At 52.2% G+C, this 21,535-nt stretch overlaps 1 protein-coding gene across 1 annotated transcript in view; it reads right to left on the bottom strand.

Annotated features, from left to right (window-relative positions):
- Positions 1–664: 664 nt before the first annotated feature.
- Positions 665–21,535, bottom strand: part of Rilpl1 (Rab interacting lysosomal protein like 1) — a 34,968-nt gene continuing 14,097 nt past the window's right edge. The window contains exons 4-7 of the mRNA XM_036172032.1: positions 21,278–21,499; positions 12,198–12,376; positions 9,914–10,006; positions 665–1,440 (exon numbers count right to left, since the gene is read on the bottom strand). Coding sequence (XP_036027925.1) covers positions 1,296–1,440; positions 9,914–10,006; positions 12,198–12,376; positions 21,278–21,499 — 639 coding nt within the window. The 3' untranslated portion in view covers positions 665–1,295. The remainder of the gene's footprint in view (positions 1,441–9,913; positions 10,007–12,197; positions 12,377–21,277; positions 21,500–21,535) is intronic.

Genomic DNA, 21,535 nt, shown 5'->3' with positions numbered 1-21,535 from the left:
TAGCATGTGAGCTCCACATGAGCACTATGGCACACACATCACAAATACAGTAGTAAAAGTTGCTCCCAGAGCCGAGCCTGGCATGGTGGCACGAGCCTTTCTACCCAGCACTTGGGAGACACAGGACGGTTAAGAGTCTGAGGCCAGCTAGGGCCATATAAAAAGATCCTAGCTTTAAAAATAATGAGTTGCTATTGAATTTTCTACCTCCTGTCAGGAAGTGGCTGGAACTTCTGATGTCAGTCACATTGGAGCCACAGTGAGACTACAGGCCTGCACCCCCATGCTCACGTTCACCCAGTTTCTTAGCAAAAATAGTACAATGCACAGGGCACAGTCCCATATGATCTTAGGAAGTGCTACCGTCTGGTGCCCTGAACCCTGATTGCTCTGTGCATCAGCAGAAAGCACATGGGCCAGCCTCCAGCTCTTCCAGTAGCCACGGCAACCATGGGTCAGCTAGGCATGCGATCCCCAAGCCCCTGCCTATCTGATGCCCTTCCACGCATACCTGTCCTCCTTATCCGCCATATCATAATCAGCCAGGCTCATGAACCCGGCACCCAACCCACTTTTAAGGCATTGTCTTCTTTGCATAGGACCCAGTATGTCACGCAAGGAAGATGAATAAAAGATGACAGGAAAAACACACACAGGAAACACGTTGATGTCTCATCCTAAACAACTTTGTTTGGTTAGTACTGTGTAGCTCACAGCAGATTCCAAGGCACACCACCTCGGACAGGCAGCTTGGGCCTCTAAGCCTTACCAGGAGCAGCAAGTAACAATCCCGAGGTTGTTTCCAGCCGGTGGCCGGGAGGACTGTGGTGATCTTCTGTTGCGTCCCATCCAAGTTGGGCGGCTCATCCAGACTAGAGGCTCCGCCTGTCCGATCCATACATCCTGTACAAGCTGCTACCACCAGGGCAACCTCATAATATAAAACTCCCCTTCCACTGCCTCTGGCTAACATGACGACAGCCATAAGAGAACAAGAAAACGAAACCCAGGAGTCAAAACAGCCATGGTAGGTGGTAAGTGATGTGTTCAGCACGGGAAGCTTGTTACTAAAATTAACGAGGTCTCGCTCCAGATCCTCGTCTTATTAAATATAGGTGCTAAGGGGTCAGAGGCATTGCGTACAAACTGGGTAGCCCTGCAGATAAATAAACACTTCTTTAGACTCTGGCATCAGTTTCTCATCATCCCTCCTCAAAGCAGACAGTTCGTTTGAGGGGTCGATGTCGAGGCAGCCACCCGAGGCAGGTGGCAGGCGGCCCGGGAGGCGGTCACCGTCACAGGTGCTGTAGGGCTTCCTGGCCCTGCTCTGTGTACCCGTCATCTCGGTGAGTGTTCGCCCACTGGCCAAAAGACTCGTGGATGTGCATGGGTCTCTGCGCGTTGGCCAGGCGCTTCTTGTCCCGGGAGAAAAAGCTAAACCTTTGGGAAGGGGGAGAGAAAAACAAAGATGGGAATAAGGGCTTGCCCGCTGCTGCTCTGACTACCCCCTTCTTTCAACGCTAGGACACACAGGAACAGACACTGAGGAGAGCAGATCCATTCTCAGTATGGGGATGCAGTCAGCGGGGGTCTAGAAAGCACCGGGGCTTCTGGGTGTCATTCAGTCCCAGATCCTTAGCGCTCACACAGAATGAGCAGTTTGCATGTATGTGATGGGGGTGGGGGGTGTGGGGCGGGCAAGACCTTCCATCTGGCTACTACTAGGGGGATCTTTCCTATAACCACTAGAAACAAAAACCCCGAAACAAATAGACACAACTCAGGTCCTCACAAAGGCCAAGTGTAAGGCTACACACTCGGCTCAGGAATTCCCCCCCCCCCTCATTTTTAGAGACAGGGCCTTAGGTAGCTCAAGCTGGTCTCCAAATTCATTACATAGCGGAGGATGACCTTGAACTCCTGATCCTTCTGTCTCTACTTCCCAAGTGCTGGGATTACAGGCATGAGTCACCATGCCTAGTTTATGGGATGCGGGAGATCGAACCCAGGGCCTTGTGCATGCTAGGCAGGTACTCTACCTACTGAGCTCCAGCCCCAGACTAGAAATTTCTCGAATAAATCGAATGGTTCTTTGAAAGAACCTGAAAGTTGGGAGGAAGATGATTCTGAGGCAAACCCATTCTTAATATTCATTCATTCATTCTTCATTCATTCATGTGTATGCATGAGTGTGTGGGCAGTCAAGTGACATGGCTCCTGTGTGGACGTCAGAGGGCAAACAGTGGAGTCAGTTCTCCTCTTCCACTGTGTGGGTGCCTGGGACTGATCTCAGGTTCTCAGCCTTGCTGGTCAGGGCCTCAATCCACGGAGCCATCTTGCCAGCCCTCATAGCCACGCATGCTAGGTAAGTGTTCTACCACTGAACCACAATTCCAGTGTGTGAGTGTGTGAATGAATATGTGTGTATGTGTTTGTGTGTAAGCGTGAGTGTGTGTGAGACTGTGTGTAAGCATGTGTGTGTGAGTGTGTATGTGTATGAGTGAGAGAGTGTGTGTGTGTGTGTGTAGGTCTAAAGTCAGCTTGAGGAAATCAGTTCTCTCCATCCACTCCATCTTAGGTGCCAGGTATTGAACCAGGTCCACAGGCTTAGCTGCATCCGTGTTTACTCCATCAGCCATTGCACCAACCCTCCGCCCACTGACAGTCATCTTATAAGACTTTGCCAAATCGCCCAGGCTGGCTTTTCATTTGTGATCCTCCTGCCTCAACCTGGTGGGGGGGGTCATGCTTGGCAGCAAGCACATTTGCCTGCTGAGCCCTCTGCAGACCCCTAAACTTTGAGTCAGGGTCTCTTGTTCACTGACTGCCATTTCCTCTCTCCTCTGCCCTCAATAGAAGAGCTGGGAGTACAGGAGTTGTGGGATCTGACTTGACATGGGTCCTGGAGATCCGAACTCAGGTCCTCACATTTGCTGACTTCCCAGTCCCACGGGTTTTGTTACAATCACATCTAGTGAAGAGGATGTTCCCCCTTGCGGGGCGGCTGGAGCTACACTCTCTTTCTAGCAGGAATAGAATGTTCTTTCATCCTTAAGCCAAGTTCACCTGGGGAAATTCTCTAGGGCTTTGAAGGGCAAGTGTGAGCCGGCAAGTGGAGGTGAGGGTTCACGCTGAACGGGAGGGCTCTTTCTGACACAGAGCAGCCGCAGAGTTAGCTAGCCCACTACTGCAGCCCCATCCCTGCTGCGTCTCAGCCTGACTTAGGAAAGCCACCTGCAGACGCCAGCCCCTCCCCCCACTCTCCCCCCCTACCCCGCACCAAACCGAACAGCTGCCAAGACAAAGCTGTTTAGAAAGCTTCCACAGCACGGGTGAGGGAGAAAGCTGTTAGTGTCACTCTTGGATCCCTGGGGGGGTTTCGGGGTGGGGGCATCGATTACTGACCCGTCACTTAAAGGACCTTCTTTACTGGATCATGGACAAGGTGGTTTTTAGAGCCGAAACAGAAGAGACAAAAAGAATTATCGGTGACATTCCTGGCCGCACTCGTGGAGGTCAAGAGCAACAGTGGCAATCACACTCCACACCCACTTGAGATGCCAACAAGCAGGTGACGGCCATGCAACTGAAGTGCCCCAAGGGACAGGCTGGCAGAAGCCACACAGCCATTCTAAAGGCACAGCAAAAAACCAAAAACACCCCCAAACACAGACAGTGCCTACAAGGGACACCAGTCTTCGCACAGGCTGCAAGGTGGGGTCGTCAAGGATCAATCCAGCTGCCACCATGGGCATGACGGCTGTAAAGAGCCTGCTTCCAGAAGCAGATAGACAGGAGATGAAAAGAGGGCAGTGTGACCACGAAACCCGCCCCCCGCCCCCCCACAAGAAGATCCCGCTGAGAGCTGCACATCCGGTCTGCGTGATAGGCCGAGACATGACCCCCCCACCATGTTCCTTCTTCATCATGTGACCCACGAAAACGCAGGGCCCTGCTGGAGGCGGGCACAGTGGGGGAGAGGGCCCTATCTCAACAGATATGATGACCTTGTATATGCAGAGAAATCTGGACACGGATTTGTGTACAGAGGCAGATGGGTGGGTGATGTTCCCATAGGCAAAGGAAGCCCAAAGGTCACTAACCCCAAGAGGACGAGCCACCTGGGACAGTCTCTCAAGGAACCAGTCATGCTGAAAAGCACCCGTCTTACTATTGTTATTACATATATTGGGGGTGAAATCCGGGGCCTGGTGGATGCTGGCTAAACACTCTTAACACTGAGATACTGAGGTATGTCATTCCAGGCTCTTTCTTTTCCCCATGGGTGGGGACAACACAGAGAGGCCTGGATCTCAGGCTGGCTTCAGTCTCACTACATAGCTAAAGAATGACTCTGAACTTCTGATATCTGGGCTGCCACCTCCCAAGGGCTGCATTTATAGATTCACGTACTGAAACTGAGTCCAAGGTTTCATGTACCCGAGGCGAGCACTCTATCAACCAAGCTGTCACCTCAGCCCTTTACAAAATTATTATTATCATCATTGTAGTTTTTCAAGACAGAGTTTCTCTGTGTAGGCCTGGCTTGGCTGTCCTGGAACTCACTCTGTAGACCAGGCTGGCCTCGAACTCACAGAGATTCCCCTGCCTCTACCTCCAGAGTGCTGGGATTAAAGGCGTGCGCCACCACAGCCTGTAGAGATAGTCTTTATGCTAAGCTGGCCTCAAACTTACTATGCAAGTGATGCTAGCTTGAACTCCTGATCCTTGTGCCCTGGGGGCTGGGCTTACGGCATAACCATGACTACCACACCAGATCTTATTCGGTGCTGGTGATGGGATCCAGAACATCATTCACAAATGCAACCAACTGAGCGTTATCACGGTCTCCGCTGAAGTCTGTGAGTCCTTCCCTGTATCTACACCTCCTTACTGTCCATCACAGAGGAGCTGAGAGCTGCAGTCCACCCAGACGGCCACTCATACTGACACTGAGAAGGAGGGGCCCTTTTTTCCCCTGCTAGCTGATAGACACAAGAGGCTTTGGGGGTCCCAAGCCACACTACTTTGCACCCACTTTTTCCAGGACATCCACTCACAGCCCCGGCTCCTATAACGCTGTCACTGCAAAGCAGGAAGCCTAGACTCCATGTAGACACTCTGCTTGGAGAGGTGTCTGCCTACCTACACATAAGGGGCCATACTGATGGCAAGAAGACCTGAGTCATCTGGTGCGTCCCAGACAGATGGTCCCTTTCACTGCTTCCAGGTCACCTGGACAAGCCCAACCGCTATAGAGGTGTAACAGAAATGAAGACGGTAGAACACATTTTTCTTTTTTGGTTTTTCGAGACAGGGTTTCTCTGTGTAGCTTTGCGCCTTTCCAGGAACTCACTTGGTAGCCCAGGCTGGCCTCGAACTCACAGAGATCTGCCTGCCTCTGCCTCCCGAGTGCCTCTGCCACTGACTGCCTGGCTGGCTACTTTTCTTACATATATAATTTTTAAAAAGTTTCTATACACATTGGTGTTTTGCCGACATGTATATCTGTATGAGGATAATTCCAGAAGCCCTGGAACAGGAGTTACAGACAGGTGTGAGCTGTCATGTGGGTGCTGGGAATTGAACCTGGGTCCTCTGGAAGAGCAGCTAGTGTTCTTAGCCACTGAGCCATCCCTGCCACCCATAATGAAGATATTTTTAAAGAGACACTTAAGTCTTTCACTTTGACCATCAGCCTCTTAAAACAAGGAATGGGAATTTCCCCAGGAAGCGAGTACTTGTCTCCAGAGACTTACAAAGCTGACCACCTCACAGGGTGAAACCCAAGGGCAGGATGGGTCAGTGATGGGGGACCACACCTTGGCCGAGACTGCTTAGATGTACCTATCTGTTGCCTTCTAATTAAACCTCACCCTGATTTCAGGACCCTGAAGATGGATGTATGTGTGCGCGCCCGCGTGTGTGTGTGTGTGTGTGTGTGTGTGTGTGTGTGTGTGTGTGTATACATCTCAATGTGGCCACATTGAATAAATCTTCTTTTCCTGCTTTTCATTATTAATTTGGTTCTTATGATTGGTTTACTCCAGACAGGTGGCTGAATCTATCTGGCTTGTTTACAGACTATGACCCCCAGGATCTGTAAGAGAAGGACAGCCGCTCCTAGACTATTGGGCCAAACTCTGTATCTTAATTATGGTTTTAATGCCTCCATCCCTGCTGAGTATTTTTGGAAGGTTCAAACCAAATGAAGTGTTAACTCCTGGCATTTCATGGGCGGCTTCGAAGAAACTATTCCTGGCTAAGGAGGGGTGTGGGGGTAGAAGGTCAGGCACAGAACACACTGTCATCCTTACTGTTGCAGACAGAGGCGGAGCATACTCCAAGGCCAGCCTTTCCGGTCCCTAAGGCCAGCGGCTGCCTTCCTGTCCCCCTCCAGACTGCCCCCTCTCTGTTCTGCTCGGCAGCGTAAGGCCGTCCTGTGCATGTGTGGGATCGACTCTGAAGTGGGGACCACACAAAAGGGACACTGGTGTTTAGGGTTTACTGGGGACAAGGCTGGAGTCACTTGAGGCTCCCTTGTGACCTCCCTGGGCTGTGCCAACCTGTCCTCTCAGGCCATTGGCCTCACAGTCACAAGCTATTCTTGGACCGTCTTCAGGCACGCTGTTTTGACTGGCAGTGGGAGGTTCTGGTTCTCTTGTGCCCAGCCCAGAAATGTCAAGTCTGACGGCTTGGACTCAGGGTGCATTTGAGAGATAAGGGGCCCTAGGCAGCCAGCCACTAGCTGGGACATGAGGATGTGAGAGAGGGAGGGAGAGATGGGGAGGGGAGGGTGTATGGACAAAAGACCTACTTCAGAAACCCAGCTTTGAGTCCTTCCTAATTGTACAGATTTGAATGAAGTCTGTGGCATCCCTGAGCCTCAATTTCCACATCTGAGAAATGGGGATAACTGTCCCACCTCCGTGACTCTTACCCCCTTCAACTATGCCTGGTGGTTCTTTATTACCTGTTGGGTGACAGAAGTGGGCTGGGATCAAGGGTCCACAGCTGCAGATCAAACACAGTCCAAAGAAGAGGACGGAAGGGACAGACATTCCCCTCACAGGCTCTAGCAGAGCCTGCCAATGAACGTTGTCGAAGGCCACAGATCATGGTCAGCAGCCGAGGAGGACAAAGGCTACCAGTGTTGTCCCTGTGCTGGTCAAAAGCCCTTTGTGCCCCGTGGCTGCCCTGTCACCCCCTCTAGAAAGCTGCCTGCCACAGTACCAGCCACCTGTGTAGCACGGACAGGAAGTGTGGCCTCGCTCTGTCTCCGTTCCTGTCTGTCTGGAGCTGACAACCCTGTCGGGCTCACGAATACCAGGTGTTGTCGAGCAACCTGAGGCAAAGCTAAAGAGGAGAGGGGCTCTGGAATGGAGCCACCTGGGGGAGCAGGCAGATGCTGGGGCCTGTTGGTGTGCTGGAGCAGGGTCACTGCATTCTAGATTTTACCCAACTTGAAACTGGGAAAAAAAAAACAATTTTCAAAAAAATTACTTGTGCTGGGCGGTGGTGGCGCACGCCTTTAATCCCAGCACTCTGAAGGCAGAGGCAGGTGGATCTCTGTGAGTTCGAGGCCAGCCTGGTCTACAGAGAGAGTTCCAGGACAGCCAGGGCTGCACAGAGAAACCCTGTCTTGGGGGAAAAAATAGTGTGCGTCTATGATGTGAGCAGTGTGCCTATAGGTCAGAAACTGATTTTGCGGGGAGTCAGTTCTTCTGTGCACTTTTATGTGGGTTCTGGGGAATGGAACTTAGGTCCTCAGGTTTGTGTTCTATCTGCTAAACCATCTTACTGGCCTCTGTTTCACTTTCTTTCCTAATACCAAGTTCTACTGGCCTCAAATTTGCAATTGTCCCGCCTTCCCTGAGTGTCCCATACAGCAGCAAACCAGCACAACAGGCTTAAAGGTCACCCGCTTTTTTATTTTTTCTAGACCTTCAAAGAGAAAAAGGAGTCTTGGTTTCGTTTTTTTTTTTTTTGTTTTGTTTTTTTAAATTTTTTCCGGAGTTGAGGACCGAACCCAGGGCCTTGCGCTTGCTAGGCAAGCACCCTACCACTGAGCTAAATCCCCAACCCTTGTTTTTGTTTTTTTGGTTTTTGTTTTGGGACATGGTCCTGATCTATAGCCTAGGTGTCTCTCAAACCAGTGGCTGTCCTGCCTCAGTCTCCCAAGTGCTGGAGTTACAGATGTGAGCTACCACACCTAATGAAAACACAATCTAAGACTGGTGGTGGCTGCCCACCCAAGTCCAGGGTCTGAGTTTGCAGGTACATGGTGAGGGATGGAGCCCACGCACAGGGAGCCAGGAGACAGCCAAGCCCGATGCTGGACCAGGCTGGAGAGTCCGGACTCAGACAATTTTTTCTCTCCAGTTATCTGAGTGGAGTTTTGATGGCAGATGGAAAAGAGACCCACGGTCTAAACAGTGCTGGGACTTGAGGGGGAGCTTTTGGGGTTCTGTGCCTCAGAGGTATTTATCTCTCTCTTAGAAGAACTCCAAAACCCAGCAGGGATGTAGGGCCAGGCTGGCCAGCTTAGAGGAGGATCGCTGTGTACAACAACACTCCAGGAAGCTACCTCGCTGTTGGAGGGCTCAGGGCCCAAGGTGAGAGGGATACCACCTGCCAAGGGAGTAGACCCATCACACAAACCAGTCCACATTCCATCTGCTCAGAACCAGCCAACAATTTCCCAGCATGGCCACTGGAGTTTAAAAGGTAGAATGCGTGGCTAACACCCACTTCCTCCCCAACCCCTGGGCTGCTAGCTCTTCCAAAGCTTCTATTGCGTTTGGGGAGAGGCCCCAGGCCTCTTCTGTACGAACAGCCAAAAGGCCCAGGACCAGGGAGACCCTTTCAGGCTGTGACACCCCTCACACTTGAGGTAGGTCTATAGAAGGCTTGAATACAGTACTCTGAGGTCAGGCTACCTCAGCAGGGCTCTGCCTCTTCCGGCGGCATGGCTACAGTCAGGACGCCTCAGTTGCCTCAAGGGTCTCATGAAAATGATAGTCTTCCACATACTAGCACCAGAGTGGGGCCCCACAAGGCCATCTGAGGGACAGGAGTTGGCCCGCAGCAGGCTCTTGATGGGCACATAATGGGCCAGCCAAGAACTCAGCCCTTTCTCTGACAGACTTCAGGGCCCACAGGTCTTCTAAACTGGACGCCATTCCAATACCCTCTGTTCTTTTCCAAGAAAAATGTCTGCAAACTTCCATGAGAACCCAGGAGATCTACAACGCCAGGCCCTCTTGGAGGGGTTTAAAGTCTAGCTGATCACAGGAGCAACCAGAAGCCTTTTGCAAGTGTCTCATAGCAACCAGGGCCTGAGTCTGCATATACGTGGCACCAATGTACCAATGCAGACTTTTAATAGCTCAGGGGATTTATCATCACAAAACCCAAAATGGGGTGGACCTAGGCCCTCTTACATAGCTCAGGCTGGTCTTGGCTACTTACTCTGTAGCCAAGGATGACCTTGAACTTCTGATCTGCCTGTCTCTACCTCCTAAACGCTGGGATTCAAGCATGGGCCTCTACACCTTGCTACTTAAAGCTGACATCTCAAGCTCTGAAAATGCCTGAGCCTCTCAGCACCCCCCAACTTATTCACTGGACCAAACCCAGAGCCATATCCCATGCATCTTGTACACCCAAGCAAGCTCCTGAGCACTAGCCACGGACCCCAGCCCCTCCCAGCTTCCCAGGTGCTGCCCAAATCTCTGCCCAGTGACCCCCAAGAACTGGCGGTCCTGTCTAAGCGGCGAGAGAAGCGGGTCTCAGCCGCTGTGGTTAGGGACAGTCCTGAAAGAAGGTGCCCAGACCTGGAATCAGAGGTCTCAGGAACCCAGATGAGCCACGGGTGGCTCGGCCACGGCCACGTGGGAAGCACAACACTTACAGTCGCTTGATCCCAGACTCCTGCTGGGGGGATGTTCTTGGGTGTATGATGGGCGGAGGTTGGGGTATTCGAGTCTCCTCCTCTATTTCTTCACTGAAGGCATGTAACAGAGAAGTCAAAAATAATTCTGTGAGAACTGGAACATTCCAGAAGTGGATAGAATCGTTTGATATGGTGCAGAATTTCTCGATGGGGTGTAAGGTACCTGGGAAGATGACAACCGGGGTCTCTGCTGGCATACTCTGCCTGGGGGTCTGGGAGGGTAAGTCTGTGGCCCCTCTGGCCCAGGGGAGGTGTTTCAGGACAAGTACTAGGTCCTCTTTCCCTCCTCTCTCTTCTATCCCCCTCCTTTCTTTTTTTTTTGGGGGGGGTATTATTTGTTTGTTTGTTTTTTCTCTGTGTAGCTTTGGTGCCTGTCCTGGAACTCTCTCTGTAGACCAGGCTGGCCTCGAACTCACAGAGATCTGCCTGCCTCTGCCTCCCAAGTGCTGGGATTAAAGGCATGTGCCACCACTGCCTGGCCCATCTGTCCTTTTTTGGGTTTGATTTTCTGAGACAAGATCTCATGTACCCCATGTGGGCCTTGAACTCCACTTGCAGCCGGAAATAGTGAAGATCTTCCCATCCTCTAGATCAATGGTTCTCAACCTTCCTAATGCCGTGACCTTTTAACATAATTCCTCTCGTCGTGGTGACCCCAACCACAATAAAATTATTTCCATTGCTACTTCGTAACTGTGACTCTGCTACCGTTATGAATCATCATGTAAATATTTTTGGAGCTAGATGTTTGCCAAGGGGTCAGGACCCACAGGTTGAGAACCACTGCTCTAGTCTCCACCACTCAAGCTCTGGGATTTTAGGTGTGTCCAACATACCCGATCTGTTATGTAGCCTAGACTGACCTCAAACTGGCCATCCTCCTGCCTCAGTCACCCGCGCACTAGGATGACCGATGTGTGCCACTGCACTCTATTTCCAGATGTTTCAGCCACATAGGACAGCTCCCACTTCCTGTCTTCACAAAATGCTGCTGATTCTGTGCCTTGATTTCTCCCATCTGCAGGAAGCAGCTGACCCTCGATGACCCCCACAGTGGAAGGAAGGCCTCCTCCGCCATGCAGCCCTCTAGCTGCTCCTGTTCTCCAGATCTGTCTCTCCCCTTCTCTCTACCTGCACCAGGCCCACAGGGGGCCAGCAGTAGCCATGGACATCCGTGGCCCTACTTTTCTATGTATCACATTGTTCCCCAGCAGAGCTGGGGCTACATCTAGCACACTGGTCATTCTCCTGGCTTTTTTCTTTACCCAGTGTTTATTTTATTATTCTTATTCTTTTTTTTTTTTTTTTTAAAAGATTTATTTATTTATTATGCATACAGTGTTCTGTCTGCACATATCCCTGCAGGCCAGAAGAGGGCGCCAGATCTCATTACAGGTGGTTGTGAGCCACCATGTGGTTTGCTGGGAATTGAACTCAGGACCTTTGGAAGAGCAAGCAGTGCTCTTAACCTCTGAGCCATCTCTCCAGCCCTTTTGTTTGTTTTTTGAGAAAGGTTTTTTTTTTTTTGTGTGTGTGTGTGTGTGTGTGTGTGTGTGTGTGTGTGTGTGTAGCCTTGCTTACTGGAACTCACTCTGTAGACCAGGCTGGCCTTGAACTCACAGAGTTCTGCCTGCCCCTGTCTCCTGAGGGGTTAAAGGTGTGCGCCACAACTGCCTGGGCCTCTGGCTTAGTATTCTGTGTGTGTGTGTGCAGGTGCCTAAGGCAAGAGGGCAACAGATTTTTTTTGAGCTGGAGGTACACACAGGTGGCTGTGAGCTGCTTGGTGCAGGTGCCAGGAACTGAACCTGGATCCTCTGTCAGAGCGATCTTACCCACTGAGCCATCTCTCTCCATGGCCTCTTTTGTTTTTCGAGACAGGGTCTAGAGCTCAGTGATTTGGCTAGGCTGGTTGCCAGCCGACACCAGGGACCCATTTGTCCCCACTTCTCCAGGGCTGGGATAACAGGTGGGAACCACAGCAAATGTCTGGGGACGTAATTCAGGTCCTCCTGCTTGTAATGTAAACTCCTCCCTGACTGACCATCTGTCTCCGCAGCCCCTCCGACAGACATCTGGTAACGCACTCAGCAAGCTGTGCAATGGCCTGCTCGGGAGACTGTGTGACCTTTAGGCCATCTATAGGAATGCTTGACTCTGCTGCACCAGTACCAGTGTGCCTGGGTTTGGGTGTGGCCACTGAGGTCAGGCCAGAGTTTGTCTGTCTCATGGTGCCGGCCCTCACCTCTTATAGTAGGCCAGCTCCTCTTGCAGCAGGAACACCTTGGACTTAAGCTCATTCCTCTCATGCAGTACATCCCGCAGCTCCTGCAGTGTGAACCGAGGACGATTGGGGTCCTTGAGGTCCAGGGCAGCCTTCTCGGAATCTGAGATACACTCCTCTCCATCCGGCTGCAGCTGTACCTGAGGAGGGCAGAGATGCATTGTCAAGGGACTCCTGACGGCCCCCGCTCCACACCCCTCGGATGCTAGAATTTTCCACCTCCCTACAGTAGGCGGCCTGCTCAGGACACTATTTTCGGCTTCCGGGCAGCAGCCTCCGCTCATCTCCCATAATGCTCTCCTCTGGAGGTGGATCAGCCACCTGTTCAGCGAGCTCCTTCACTGAGCGAGCCCTGCATCCCAGACCCCCACTCCACTCAGGATGCTATTACAAACAGAGGCGTGCCTCCCACGGTGCCTCTGCCTGCCGCCCGCCACCATCTGTTGCTCTTTCTCCTCTGGGATCCCCTCCCATAGTCTGACTTAGACCTCTGCTAATCCCGTCAAGGTGTGTGGCAGCACCTTGTTCTTGGTACCGGTTTCATTTAACAAGAAGTCACATCACTTTCCGTGACAGAAAGACCCCTCCGGTCAAATCCCTTCTTCCCTGGGGGCTCCTGGCATCTTGCTGGAGTTCAGAGCCGGCCAGGGGATACAGCTGTCCGTAATGCAAGTCACACAGACAGATCCCAGTGTCGTTCCGAGTCACCTGCCCTGCCTCAGATCACAACTTATCCTCCCATCCCCTTCCCGAGCCGGGCAGCCTTTCAAAGAAATTGTGGTAAGACACCTGAAACCCGGAGTTTAGCATTTTAAAAGTATATTAGCTGCGTGTGGCGGTCCATGACTCTAATCCTGTCACGTGGGAGGCAGAGGCAGGAAGGGTGCCTGGAGTTCAAGGCCAACCTGGGCTGTGTAGTGAGTTTCAAGCCATCCTGGGCCACACAGTGAGTTCGAGGCCAGCCTGGCCTACATAGAGACTTGAAGCCAGCCTGGTGGAGAACCTGCCTTCCATCCTTGAGCAATATGCCCAGGTGTGTGAACAGCTGTGTGTCATGGACTCTGTCTAACTTTCTGAATTCTCTTTTCTAGACCAGAGTGCTTCCCACAGCGGATGCACTGTTTTCTGCTCCCACCAGCCACACCATGGGTCCCAGTTCTCCATAGTCCACACCATACTTATCACTTTCTATTTATTTGTTTACTCCTCTATTTATTGTATGGGCCTATGAGCATTCTACAGAGAGTACGGCCATCAAAGGGCAACTTTCGGGAGTCTGTTCTTTCTCCTGACCATGTGGGTCCTGGGTATCAAGCCCCTTTGCCTGCTGAGCCATATTGCCAGCTATGCAGACTAGTGTTAGGTCAACTTGACACAAGCTAGAGCCATCTGAAAGGAGGGGAACCTCAATGAGAAAATGCCACCCAAAGATCCAGCCGTGGGGCATTTTCTTAATTAGTGATTGTTGTGGGCGGGGCCCAGCCCATTGTGGGTGGGGCTATCCCTGGGTTCTGTAAGAAAGCGGGCTGAGCAAGCCATGGGGAGCAAGCCAGTAAGCTAGCAGCTCCCCTCCATGGCCTCCGTGTCAGCTCCTGCCTCCAGGTTCCTGTCCCTACTTCCTTCAGTGATGAACGGTGATCTGGAAATATAAGCCAAATAAACCTTTTCCTCCTCAACTTGCCTTTGGTCATGGTGTTTCATCACAGCAATAATAACCCCAACTAAGAAGCCGGACCACTATTTCCTTTTTCAGAGACAGGTTCTCATTTTGTAGTCCAGGCTGGCTGGAACCCACATCAATCCTCCTGCCTCAGCCTCTGGAATGCTGGGATGACAGGTGTGTGCCACTGAACAGCCTTTTCTCTCCTTCCCCTCCCGTTCCCTAATATTTGGGATATTTGGACCTTGCATGTACCAACACAAACCATACAGCTGAACTGCACGCGCTCGAGACACACACACACACACACACACACACACACACACACACACACACACACCCGCCATCCCAAGCCAGCAAGCCAAATCCCAAGCCGTCCATTTCTTCAAGGCCATCCAGTGTCCGTGTACACCAAAGCCAGGATGCTCTAGAATGAGAAGCCAAGAGTTGGGCAGCACACCCCTCCCCAGCCCGTCAACCCCACAGGGAGAAGGGGACTCTAGTCAGGGCAGTGGCTCATGGCTGAGAGGCCAAGGGCTCCAGGAGGCTGAGCTGATTCTTGTCCTGGACAGGCTGTTCTGGGGAAGGGACAGATGAAAGGAGACACCGCCTGCCGGGCAGGTCAGCTGAGCTACAGGGAAGGTCGAGGTGGTAGCGGAGTCACCTCCCCACACCCACAGTTGGAGTCAGAGCCATTGCAGAAGAGGTGGGCAGCAGGAGAAGAAACAGGACTCCTGTGTCCCTGCAGGCCACTCAGCATCTGCAGACCGTCTTCCCTGCGAGGCTACCCCACAGGGTTTGACTCCTTGGCCCAGCCTGTTACAGCCTGTGTCCAAGCTTCATTCCTTTTAATGGTTGTGTAATATTCCACTGAGGCCACACCATCCAGGGCCGGCCACCTCCCCAGACAGTGTCCTCCATTAAAGGGCACCCAGCATTTTACTAAGCACTCAGTGCCTTGCTGTCATTGAGCTCAGAATTGGGAACAGCAGGATCAAGAGAGATACACACAAATACATCAATAAGTGAGGATCCTGGAGGGGTTCCTGGAAGGATGCTCCCTATGCATGGGGTGCTGATGCATGTGTAGGAGTTTTCCACCATCTTTCAGCATCAGTGACATGGACCAAAGATTGCAAACTAGAGTCCCTAGGGCCACACAGTGTTTAGACCCCTGCTATGTCATAAAACCTGCTGAATTAGCTGTCAACTGTCTTAAGATCTGGAGACTCAAATTCCAAACCCTCCTGCCTCAGCCTCCCAAGGGCCAGGTTTACAGGTGTATACTATCACACCCCAGGGAACCTAGTGATAGTTTTTTGGTTTGTTTCTGTTTTGTTTGGTTTTTCAAGACAGGGTTTGTGGAGTAGCCCTGGCTGTCCTGGATCTCATTCTGTAGATCCGGCTGGCCTCGAACTCACAGCGATCCACCTGCCTCTGCCATCTCAATGCTGGGATTAAAGGCGTTCCCCCACCCCTGCAAACCCACCTGGACATGAAGGGTCCCCCTGGCTCCCCAGCAAGTGGCTGTGTTCAGCCAAGACACAGAAAGCTAGGGCTGGAGAGAGATGGCTCAGAAGTTAAAAACACTGTTGTTCTCCTAGAGGTCCTGGGTTCAATTCTAGCACCCAACATGGGCGGTTCACAAATGTCTATAACTGTAGTCCCATGGGATCTGATACCCTCTTCTGGTGTGCATAGATACATCCAGACAAAACAGCTATACATATTAAATAAATAAATGAATATTTTAAGGGAAAAAATTGTAGAGAGGTTCCTCTGGCCTGGAGCAGGATCGGCTCTTTTGTGGTAGTGATCATTAATCCCCCTAGAGCTTAGGCGAATGTTAGTCAAGTGTGGGGCTGCTTTGCCTCTGAGTATTCATACCCGGAGTGTGGGAAGAACTGGGTTTCTATCAGCCATAACTCCAGTCTGTAGGCAGCCTGAGCAAGGCCCGTCCCAGCTGGAAAGCTTGAAGCACTTCCTTCCACTGTGATCATCAAGCCAATCAGAGGGCCTTCTAGACTCATCCCACGAGGGACTGCAGGGTGGCTCCGGTTGTCTCAGATAAACTGCTCCCTGGGGGCTCTCTGGGCACAGGTGCCAGGAGATGCCCTGAGGCCCCAGGAGCCACATCAGAGGTCTGGGCCTCTAGCCTGAGGCCTGGCCTCCTGGGAAGGCTCTCCCGCGGGATCACCAGAGCCTGATGATCATAGTTCACAGCCTGGACCCAGGATCCAGGATCTAAACCCTGGCTCAGCTTAGTTACCAGGCTCTTAGGGTACTGTGGGTACTTTGCTGTTGTTATGAGACAGTCTCCCTATGTAGCACAGGCTGGCCTCAAACTAGAAATGTAGCTGAGGATGGCCTTGAACACCATCCATCATCCAAGTGCTGCGACTTCAGGCATGCACCACCATGCCTGGCCCTGTACACTTTCTTATCGGAGGTCCTGCTTCCTAGAAATTAACTGGATGCCACGCATCGTGATTTATTTTGCAACTCTGAAGCTGGAACCCAGGCCTTTCACCGGACGCTGAAAATGGCCGAATTCTGTGGTTCATGAGTTATACCTCTCAGAGTCTTATGTCAAAGTCTACAGAGGGATCTTGTCTACTGGAGTCAAACTGAAGGACAGTGTGAAAGGCAGGTGTGGAGTCTGAGGCCAGCCTGGGCTACGTTGTGAGACCCTATCTCAAAAACACCACGAAGGAGCTCAGTATACCACTCATTGGGTAGAGCGATTGCTCAACATTCACCAGGCCCTGGGTTCAATACCCCTGACTCTGCATAAACCAGGTGTGGTCAGCTGGGCATGGTGACGCAGACCTTTAGTCCTAGTCCTTGGGAAGCAGAGGGAGAGGCAGAGGCAGGGGGATCTCTGTGAGTTCCAGGCTAGCCTGGTCTACAGAGTGAGTTCCAGGAGAGCCCAGACTATGTGAAGAAGCCCTGTCTCACAAAACTAAGAAAAAACAAAAACAAAAAAAAGAGCTTCCTCTCCAGCTCCAAATTCCTCTATAGCTCCCATCTCCCTCCTCCAGCCCTGCCCTAGGACTGAACTGCACCCAGCCACACGCAGCATTCCCCAGCCTGGTTCCCGGCTGTTCCCTGCCTGGAATAGCTTGCTCCACATTCCACTGGAAACCTGCCCACCCGACCTGTCCCTACCTCCCCCTCCTCCCCATGCAAGGGCAAGCACTCTGCCACTGAGTGTGAGTGCTCCAGAGAACCTTCTGGATGGATGAGGGCCAGCCTGCCATGCCCCTCCACTTCACTGCCCCTCTCCCCCAACCCCCACATTTCTCTATGTGGGTAGTATAAAATCCTGAACCACTGGGTCAGGGCTGTCCCCTTCATCTCCCAGAAGCCTCAGGTCTCATGCAACCCTGTTTGATTGACAAGCACCCTGGACTTCACACTGAGGCCAACCAGGCAGAGTGATCCAGAACATGGGCAGCCTTGATTTTATGCCCCATTTCTTCCTATTTTTTCTATTCGTATGTACACAGAGGCCAGATGTTGACATCAGGTATCTTCCTCGATTGCTCTCCACTTTATTTATTTATTGTTTAGCTCAGCAATTCTGCTAGACGGGCTGGCTATGCAGGCCCTAGACACCCCGTCTCAGCCCCTCCACAGTGCTGGCATTATAGGCATAAGCGACATCTGGCTTTTTGTACTGGAAATCCAAATTCAGGTCTCCAAACTCAGGTCCTCGAGTCTGCATGGCAAACACTTTATCGGCGGCCATCTCCCAGCCCTTCTCTCTGTCTCTTCTCTACTCCTCAGCTGCCAGAAAGGGAAGGTAAAACCAGCTTTTGCGGCCAGTTGGTGCAAAATGTCCTCCTTAAGGGAGAGACCTGGAGCAGGGCTGAGAATCACATGGTTCTTAAGGGTGATGCCCTCGGGGACTCAGGTTTAGACCAGCCCTGCCTGGTCAGAAGGAGAGAGACCTGAGTCTCTGGGGCAAGAGTGGCAGGGACACCCCCTGAGTGTGGCCTAGTGGCTCTGTCTTGGGCATGCGCCTTCTCTCTCCCTGCTATGCATCTTTCATTTCAGGCCTGTATTATTGCCTGCCACACCTCACTTGCCCTTCTGACTGCTCTCCATAAAACCCCAGGGCTCAGCACACCTGCAGAAGCCATGTTAAGGGACCCCCATGCACTTCTGCTGCAGCTCAGAGCTTGCATGGCACTCACAACCGCCTCGTGCTCCAGAGGGCAGCTGTGACCCCGGCCTACCCACCCACACCCCTGTATTTGCCCCTAAAAGTCTCCAGAGTTCCACTTGGTATCCACCTGGCTTGGGGACCCCTCTACAGCAGCAGCCAGCGACTCAGGAGGTCACAGTACCTGTCTTCTAGGTCTCTCTAGGTCTCTCCACACAGGGCTGACTCAGTGATGAGCCAGCCTGAAGATTTCTTCTGGGACTCTTGGGGAAGAGGCTGGCTGAGCAGGTTGCTATCAGGGACCACGTCATAGCAAGAGCCCACCCGTGAATGGATACCAACTTAGAGGTAACAAACCCAAAAAGGCCTGAGTCAGAATTCCTGCTGCTATCCTCCGGGCACCTGGAACGTTCTGTCCCTGAAGCTGTCTCGACCATCAAATTCCCTTTCTCTCTCTCTGTCTCTCTCTCTCTTTCTCCTTCAACACGTAACTTGACTCCACGACACTATACGCCGAAATCAGGTTGTAATCCTGTCCCTGTAAAGATGGCTTCTTCCCTACTTCTCTTCCCAGATCCTAGTACTTCAGAAGCAGCTGGCCCAGATTCATCCCCTAGGCAAAGACTTCCCAGGATGGAACTCGGTTGCCTGCAAGTTCATCTGCTTTTTTGGGGGTGACTAGCGAGGCATGTGAACATTAAACAGTATACACCCAGGGAAAGAAAACACGAGCCCTGACTGTTTCTGTGTCTGTTGGGGGACTCGGTCTCACGTCCTACCTATGGAAAGCCCAGCATCTCCTCCCTGACCCCGCGCCCCCGCCAGCGGCAGAAAAGCTGTGCCTTGGATACCATGCCAGCTGTTGACATTACGAGCCTATTTTGGGGTTCTCGAGCCCCACCCCGAGCCTCCTGACAGCTCTGTCCCACGGACAGGGAGGCCTCCAGTGCTCACGGCTTGCCTCTTCCTTCTTGTTCGCATCTTCAGAGTAAGTGGGGCTCACTCTGAGGCAGGACCTAGCGGATAAATGTCCCCCGTGTCACCCCGTGGAAAGGCAGCTGAGAGACCCTGTGTACTTCTTAGCACCCCCAGCAGGGCTGAGTGTCCACAGCCCGGGGTGTGGCTTGTCACCAGGCCTCCGTTCACCTTTCCCCCTACCCTGTCACACACTGCCTCAGGGGTCACCTCTCAAGTGTAGGTTTTGCTGGAAGCCCTGGTTACCAGCTCTTCCTGAGAGTCACAAGTGAGCACAATGTCTCACTACCTGGACAGTCTCTTCCTCTCCAGGGTGGCCATGCTGGGGCTCAGTCCTTCCCTAATTTTTTTTTTTTTCGAGGCAAAGTTTCTCTCTGTAGCCCTGACTGTCCCAGAACTCACTCTGTAGCCCAGGCTGGCCTCAAACTCACAAAGATCCACCTGCCTCTGCCTCCTGAGTGCTGGGATTAAAGGTGAGCACCACCATCTCCTGGCTAGTCCTCTTCTATACTAGGCTATAAACTCCTGAGCTTCCTCCCCATCCCTCCCCCCTCACAGCACCTGCCAACCCCTCGGATGCACACAAACTCCTCTCCCTTAGGAGCCTGTGGGCCTGGCCCCAACTTCCACCTGGACCACACAGCCAGCCTCTCACTCCCCTTCACTGCACACCAGCCAACTTCACCTTGATGCCCCCGGGGCTCCTCCTGCCACAGGGCCTTTGCACAGGTCATTCTTCCCGCCTAGAACTCATTCCCCTTTCTCCTCCTTTATCCCTACCGATTCTGCCAATCACCTCCTGGAAAAGCCCCCTGAGCCTATCCCAGACAAACCCACACGGCAGAAGGAACAGAATGTTGTCCCCTGACCTCCACACACTGTGGTACACGCACGAGAACACACACACACACACACACACACACACACACACACACACACACACCAAATACATGTTAAAATCACCCATGTGTAATCCACCTACCACAACATCTACCCTTCAAAGAATAAAGTCCAGGGATTTTCAGACTATTCCGAGGTGTGCAACCACCACCACGGTCTAATTCCAGAACTTTTTTCTCATCTCCAAAGAAACCCTGTGCCCATTAGCCATTCACCACTGCCCCAGCCCCCACCCCATCCATCTACATTCTGTCCTGGATCTGCCCAATCCAGAAATCTCAGATACCTGGGCGTCACACAGCTTGTGGCCTCCTGTGTCTGAATTCACTGGTCATGAATTCTTCAAGGTTCACCTCTCGGGTAGAGCGTGCACATGACTCAAGTCTTTTTCAGGGCTGAGTCATATTCCACGGTGTGGAATAAGGATGGCTACCTTTCCTTACTCACTTCCTAATCGGGCGTTCTTTCCATCTGTCAGATCTGATGAGTAATGCTACTGTGAGAATCTGTGTAGTTTGCCTTCCTGGGTGTTATTTTTGCTTGTGAGATAGGATCTCACACAGCTCAGGTTAGTCTAGAATTTGATACAGAGTTTACCGGTGATCCTAAACTCCTAATTCTCCAGCCGTACCTTCCCGAGTCTTAGGATTCCAGGAGTGAGCCATCAAGCCAGCTTGTACAAGTTTTATCTTTTTTAAGTGTGTATGTGTGTGCCTGAATGTGCGTATGTGCACATGAGTGCAGATTCTCACGGAGGCCAGAAGAGGGCAACAGATGTCCTGGCGCTGGAGTTACAGGCAGTTGTGAGCTTCCAAATGTGGGGGTTTAGGAACCGAACCAAGGTCCTTTGAAAGAGCGGCAAGTGCTCTGAACTGCTGAGCCATCTCTCCAGGCCCCTGTACAGGTTTTTTTTTACATGGACCCAGGTTCAGTTCTCTTGGGTATCCATCCAGAGCTTCCAGTCCCTATAAACATATGCTCCATGGGACAGCAGCCAGGGCTAGGCAGTTCTTACCATCCCACTCTCTATGCCTGCTACACAGTTAACAGTCACTCAAATGAATGAATGAATGATGAATGAATGTATGAATGAAGCTCAGCAACCATCACTGAATTGCATGCCCTCTCTCAAATGCTGGCAACCTGGGCTTCTGGCCCAGCTCTGCCCATGCCCAGCTGTGTGTCTTCAGGCTAACAGGGTGCGCTCTCACACACTCTCACTCTCTCTCTGCCTCCTACCTTCTTGGGTAAAATGGGGAAAACAAGGCGGTTCTTCCCACGTGATCCTGGCCCACAACTCGGGTTCCCACACCGCCTCAGCACCAGCCTGCTGCTTACCTCGGCCTCCTCCTCCCCATTCTGGCCGCTCTCGCCCTGCAGCCTCTCGCGAAGCTTCCCGAGTTCTGCCCGAAGGCTGCCCATCTCCTGCTCCTTGGTCTGCAGGTCTGCCTCAAGCTCCACCTTCTGCTCAATCAGGGCCTTCCCCTGGGCCTCCACCACTGTGACCCGGTGCCGAAGGTCGTGGTTGATCTTCATCAGCCTCGTCTGCTGCTGCTGCAGCTGGAGAAAGAAACAGGCATGGAGTGAGGCTGCCAC

This window comes from Onychomys torridus, chromosome 22, assembly GCF_903995425.1.
Source record: "Onychomys torridus chromosome 22, mOncTor1.1, whole genome shotgun sequence".
NCBI classification, from domain to species: domain Eukaryota; kingdom Metazoa; phylum Chordata; class Mammalia; order Rodentia; family Cricetidae; genus Onychomys; species Onychomys torridus.
The sequence above is the reverse complement of the archived record's forward strand: the minus strand, read 5'-3'. Positions and strand labels throughout refer to the sequence as shown.